Genomic DNA, 6,278 nt, shown 5'->3' on the forward strand with positions numbered 1-6,278 from the left:
AATCTGGAAGAGGTAATAGTTGTTAATAATCTGCAGAATGTTACAGGGACAGGCAGGAGTGAAATCTGGAAGAGGTAATAATTGTTAATGGTCTGCAGAATGTGACAGAGACAAGCGGGAATGAAATCTGGAAGGGCTAGTAGTTGTTTGTGGTCTACAGGATGTTACAGAGACAAGCCGGAGTGAAATCTAGAGGAGGTCATAGATGTGTATGTTCTGCAGTATTTTACAGAGACGAGAAGGAGTGAGATCTGGAAGAGATAATAGTTGTTTATAATCTGCAGGATGTTGCAGAAGCAAGCAGGAGTGAAAAGTGGAAGTGGTAATTTTTTATGGTCTGGAGAATGTTACAGAGGCAAGCAGGAATGATATCTAGAAAAGGTAGTAGTTGTTTATAACCTGCAGGTCATCATAGAGACAAGCAGGAGTGAAATCTGGAAGAGGTAATAGTTGTTTATAAATTGTCAGATATTACAGAGACAATCCGGAATAAAATCTGGAAGAGGGAATAGTTGTTTATAATCTGCAGGATATTGCAGAAGCAAGCAGGAGTGAAAAGTGGAAGTGGTAATTTTTTATGGTCTGGAGAATGTTACAGAGGCAAGCAGGAATGATATCTAGAAAAGGTAGTAGTTGTTTATAACCTGCAGGTCATCATAGAGACAAGCAGGAGTGAAATCTGGAAGAGGTAATAGTTGTTTATAAATTGTCAGATATTACAGAGACAATCCGGAATAAAATCTGGAAGAGGGAATAGTTGTTTATGGTGTACAGGATGTTGCAGGTTCAAGCAAGAGTGAAAACTGGAAGTGGTAATACTTATTTATGGTCGAGAGACTGTTACAGATGCACGCAGGAGAGAAATCTGGAAGAGGGAATAGTTGTTTATAATCTGCAGGATGTTGCAGAGGTAAGCAGGAGTGAAAGGTGGTGGAGGTCATAGTTGTTTATGGCCTGAAGGATGTTGCAGAATTAATCAGGAGTGAAAAATTGAAGTGGTAATACTTTTTAATGGTCTGGAGAATGTTACAGAGGCAAGCAGGAGTGAAATCTGGAAGAGGTAATAGTTGATTGTGGTCTGCAGTATACCGGCTGTAGTGGCCGGTATACTGACAGCCAGACTACTGCGATCACTAGGACTTATAACAGCACACAAACCAACAGCCACCCTCAGACAACAACTCACCAGAATGAAGGACCCGATACCCAGCATGAGCAAAACTAATGTAGTGTACAAAGTCCCATGCAAGGACTGCACAAAACACTATATAGGACAAACAGGAAGACAGCTAACGATCCGCATCTATGAATATTAACTAGCCACGAAACGACACGACCAGCTATCCCGAGTAGCCACACACGTAGACGACAAGCAACATGAATTCGACTGGGACAACGTTACCATTATAGGGCAAGCCAAACAAAGAACAGCCAGGGAATTCCTAGAAGCATGGCACTCATCCACAAACTCCATCAACAAACACATCGACCTGGACCCAATATACCTGCCACTACAGCGGACAGCTGAAACTGACAACCGGAAGTGGCAGGGACAGGCCACTATAAATGCCGGAGGAAACACCACAGAAGCGCTTCACGGGAGGCTCCCAAGCACTGAGGATGTCACCTAGACAGGGGACGAAACGTTTGCAACAAAAACTTCCAGCTCGGTAAACAGAACCACAGCAACGAGCACCCGAGCTACAAATCTTCTCACAAACTTTGAATCTGACAGTATCTGTGGGGAGAGAAACTGAGTTAATGTTTTGAGTCAAGTAAGGCTTCTTCAGATCATTAGTCAGACTACAGCTGGAATACTGTGAACAGTTCTGGTCAAGTGAGATTTTGGCTTTTATTGTGAGTGGGGTTGGAGTTTAAAAATAGGGAGTCTTGTTAAAACTATAGAAGAAATTGGTGAGGCTGCACCTGAAGTATAGTGTACAGTTTGGTCCCACATTTAAGAAAGTATATACTCGCTTTGGAGGCTGTTTAAAAAAGATATGCTGATTCTTGCGATGAAAGGGTTGACTTGACGAGAACATGTGAAAAGGTAGATCTTTATTCATTAGAGTTTAGAAGAATGAGGGCTGATCTTATTCAAACTTACACGATACTGGAGGGGCATGACAGGGTGGATATTGAGAAGCTGTCACCACTGGTGGGGGAATTGTCATGTTTACTGGACAAGGGGCATTAATTTGAAACTGAGATATAGAGTAATATAGAGTATTACAGATGTACAGCACGGAAACAGACTCTTCAGTTCAATCCGTCCATGCCGACCAGATATTCCAAACTAATCTAGTCCCATCTGCCAGCACCCGACCCATATCCCTCCAAACCCTTCCTATTCATAGACCCATCCTGATGCCTCTTAAATGTTGCAATTGTACCAGCCTCCTCCACTTCCTCTGGCAGCTCACTTACCACCCTCTGCATGAAAAAGTTGCCCTTAGGTCTCTTTTAAATCTTTTCCCTCTCACCCTAAACCTATGCCCCTCTAGTTCTGGACTCCCCCACCCCAGGGAAAAAGACTGTCTATTTCTTAGAAAGTATTTCTTCTCTAAGGGCATGATGAATTTCTTGAATTCTTGATCCCAGAGAGTTGTGGAGGCCAGCTCACTGCAAATATTTAAGTAGGTAGATTGATCTTTGAAATCTTGGGGAGTTCAGACCTCTGATTATATTGCATGAAAGAGAAGTTGAGGTCTGGGCATGATCTTGTTGAATGGTGGTGCAGGCTTGAAGGGCCAGATGACTTACTCCTGCTGCTAGTTTTTTTTTGTTGTTATGTTCTGCGTGAGAAGCTGGTTTTGAAATCTCACATTGATGCTCCTGCATATGACCTGGATTGAGACTTCAGTGCAATGATGTCACTTTTGATGAGCGACTTTGACCTGAAACAGCCATCTGTCCTCTCTGCTGTGAGGCTGCTCAAACTCCAGGTACAGCACTTCTTGTTTCAGATTGCAAGCATTTATTTTCTCCTTCTATTTTATACTCAGCTGTATATGTTACTTTGATTAGTTCTTGAATAGAATTCAGTATTCAATTCGATATTGACTAACCTATTCACATTACATCCTGTTTGTTTAGGATCGATGTGAAGCTAATGAAATAACTTCTGGCCTTTACCCACCTATTTCACAGTGGAAAATGAAGAACACTCCCAACCTTAAGCCTAACAAAAGCAATGTTTTCCAGCCTAGGACATTTCGACAACCAGTGTTTGACCCTAATTCAGGTAACATTGACTTACAAGAGCATACCAGTCTGGCCCATCTACACAGATAGTGCAGTGTTTCAGGCAGGACACTGCACAATACATCCCACCCCTTTTAAAGAATAATCATTCTCTGAATGTGAAACTCACTGGCTGGGCCAGCATTTATTGCCCATCCCCAGGTGCCCTTGAGAAGGTGGCGGTGAGCTGCCTTCTTGAATCGCTGCAGTCCACCTGCAGAGGCACAATGGTGTTAGAGATGAGGATTTTGAACCAGCCATTCTGAAGGAAAGGCGATATATTTCCAAGTCAGAATTATGAATGGCTTAAAGGGGAACTTGCAGAGGTGGTATTCCTACGTATCCTGCCATTGTCTTTCTAGATCAAACTGGTTGTGAGTTTAGAAGGTGCTGTCTGAGGATCTTTGGTGAATTTCTGCAGTGCATCTTGTAAATAGTACCCACTACTGCTACTGAGTGTTGGTGGTGGAGGGAGTGGATGTTTTTGTATATGATGTCAATCAAACAGGTTGCTTTGTCAAGCTTATTGTTGGAGCTGCACATATCCTGGCACATTGGGAGTATTCCATCACACTCCTGATTTGTGGCTTGTAGTGTTATTAATTCTGGAGCCAGATGGTGACTAAGAAAACCAGATACTAATTTTAATAACAGATTTATTACAGAATGCAATGTTACAAATGTCAGACTCCTTCCTAACTAACAGTCAGTGTCCCAGACATCTCTCCTTGCACTTCTTTTTAAGCTATGAAGCATTGACCACATGGTTAATTAAATTTAAAGGGGCTCTTTTATGCTCCTTCAACCAAAAACTCTGCTTAAGATAGTAAAACGATCAATGTCCTTAGTGCCCACTCTGTCACTAATCGTTAACCTTAACAATAGAAATAAAGTACCATTCTCAGATAGTGGTCAGGTTTTGAGGAGTTAGGAGGTATGTTACTCGCTGCAGAATTCTAAGCCGCTGACCTGCTCTTGTAGCTGCTACATTCCTATGAAATTTCAGAGATTTATGTTGGTAGTGAACGAGGCTGCTCGGCCCACTGGTCCCAGGATGTTAATGGTGGGGATTAAAGTGATGACAATGCTGTTAAATGTGGAGGTGAGCTGTTTGAATTCTTTTATTAAAGATGATCATTGTATGGTGCTTGTGTGCCCTGAATATTGAGATGCTACTTTTCAACCTCAGGCTTCAGTTTGTGCAAGTTCTGCTGTCTTGAATCTTCTGAGAGGGACATAAAGATCAAATTGTAAAATTCAAGACCATTCAGAGAAAGAGGTTGCATTTCTGCAGCATCTTTGACTACCCCATAATGAGCCAAGGCACTCGCCAACCATTGAAGCACTTTAGAAGCATAATTACTGTTATAAAAGTAAGAAATGCAACAACCAACCTGCTCACAGCGAAGTCCCAACAACAGCAATGTGATAAATGATCAAGGAATATGTTTTACTGATGCTGGTTCAGGGATAATGCTGGCCAGGACACTAAGGAGAATTGCCTTGATCTTCTTTGAAATAGAGCAATGGCATCTTTACTTCCACTGTGAGAGGGCAGACAGTACGCAGTCTAACTCTCTCTGAAATCTCCAAACGTATAACATTTCCTCACCATCGCACTGCATCACAGTGTCAGCCTGGATTGTCTGACGTTGAAGTGGCAATGCTGCCCATTAACCCAGAGCTAATATATTAGAGGGTGAATAAACTCATACATGTCTCATCACTGATCACAACAAGTCCACACTGACCCTGATTTATATTGCAGACCGTGCACGTCTTTTATGAATGGCCCAGGCAGAAACAGTATGAGCACTCACTGAAGGAACAAGCCACCATTGTGCTGGTGGTGAAGATATACTTCAACAGCTCTGAGAATGCTGCTCTGCAGGTCACAGATATATTGAACAGTACAATAAGTAAATAAAGCTTCACAAATCAGCGCTTGATTTGCAGTTTCAGTTTTTCAAACCCCTTTGCTTGATCACACGCCAACTTTCCAGTGTGTCACTTCATACCCGGACAAGCTCCAGAATGCAGAAACGGGCCATTCAGTCCAGCAGCTCTGTGCTGGGGTTTCTGTTCCACAAAACCTCCTCCCACATGTCTTCCTCACACCCTATCACCACATCCTCCTATTCCTTTATCCCTCATTTGTTTACCCAACTCTCCCTTAAATAGATCAATACTATTCTCAACTACCCCTGAAGTAATGAGTTCCACATTCTCACCATTTGCAGTGTAAAGGCCTCTCAAGAATTCTCCTGGATTTAGTAGTGACTGTCTTTTGTCACGTTTTCTCTAAGTCTATCCCATCAATCTCTTACTTAATTTGAAAGACCTCTGTCAGGTCACCCACAGACTTCTCTTTTTCTCGAGCTAAGACCATAACATGTAGGAGCAGAAGTAGGCCACTCAGCCAATTGAGTCTCTACCATGCGCTGAGATTCTGGTTGATCTGATAATCCACAAATACCATTTTTCTGCCATTTCCCATGATTCCTTTACTGATAAAAATCTGCTTCTCTCGGCCTTGGATATACGCAGTGACATAGCCTTGACATTCCTCTGCAATAATCAATTGCACAGATTCACTACCCTCTGACAGAAAACAATCATCCTCATCTCTGTATTAAATGGTTGACTCGGCGAAAGTGAGCACTACAGATGTTGGAGATTAAAGTCAAGAGTGTGACACTGGAAAAGCACAGCAGGTCAGGCAGCATCAGAGGAGCAGGAAAATCAATGTTTCAGGCAAAAGCCCTTCATCAGGAATGAGGCTGGGAACCTCAGGGTGGAGAGATAAGTGAGAGAGGGTAGGACTGGGGGGAAGATAGCTGAGAGTGCAGTAGGTGGATGGAGGTGGGGGTAAAGGTGATAGGTCGGAGAGGAGGGTGGGGTGCAGATAGGTGGGAAGGAAGATGGGTAGGTAGGACAGGTCATGAGGGCAGTGCTGAGCTGGAAGGTTAGAACTGGGGTGAGGTGGGGGGAGGGGAAATGAGGAAACTGGTGAAATCCACATTGATGCCCTGGGG

At 43.0% G+C, this 6,278-nt stretch overlaps 1 protein-coding gene across 1 annotated transcript in view; it reads left to right on the forward strand.

Moving 5' to 3' along the window:
• The window catches only part of lrriq3 (leucine rich repeats and IQ motif containing 3), a 37,515-nt gene extending 32,425 nt beyond the window's left edge, over window positions 1–5,090 (forward strand). Inside the window, exons 7-8 of the mRNA XM_043700063.1 lie at window positions 3,097–3,244; window positions 5,012–5,090. Of these exons, the coding sequence (XP_043555998.1) occupies window positions 3,097–3,244; window positions 5,012–5,031 (168 nt within the window). The 3' untranslated portion in view covers window positions 5,032–5,090. The remainder of the gene's footprint in view (window positions 1–3,096; window positions 3,245–5,011) is intronic.
• Window positions 5,091–6,278: the final 1,188 nt, after the last annotated feature.

This window comes from Chiloscyllium plagiosum, chromosome 11, assembly GCF_004010195.1.
Source record: "Chiloscyllium plagiosum isolate BGI_BamShark_2017 chromosome 11, ASM401019v2, whole genome shotgun sequence".
Lineage (NCBI taxonomy): Eukaryota > Metazoa > Chordata > Chondrichthyes > Orectolobiformes > Hemiscylliidae > Chiloscyllium > Chiloscyllium plagiosum.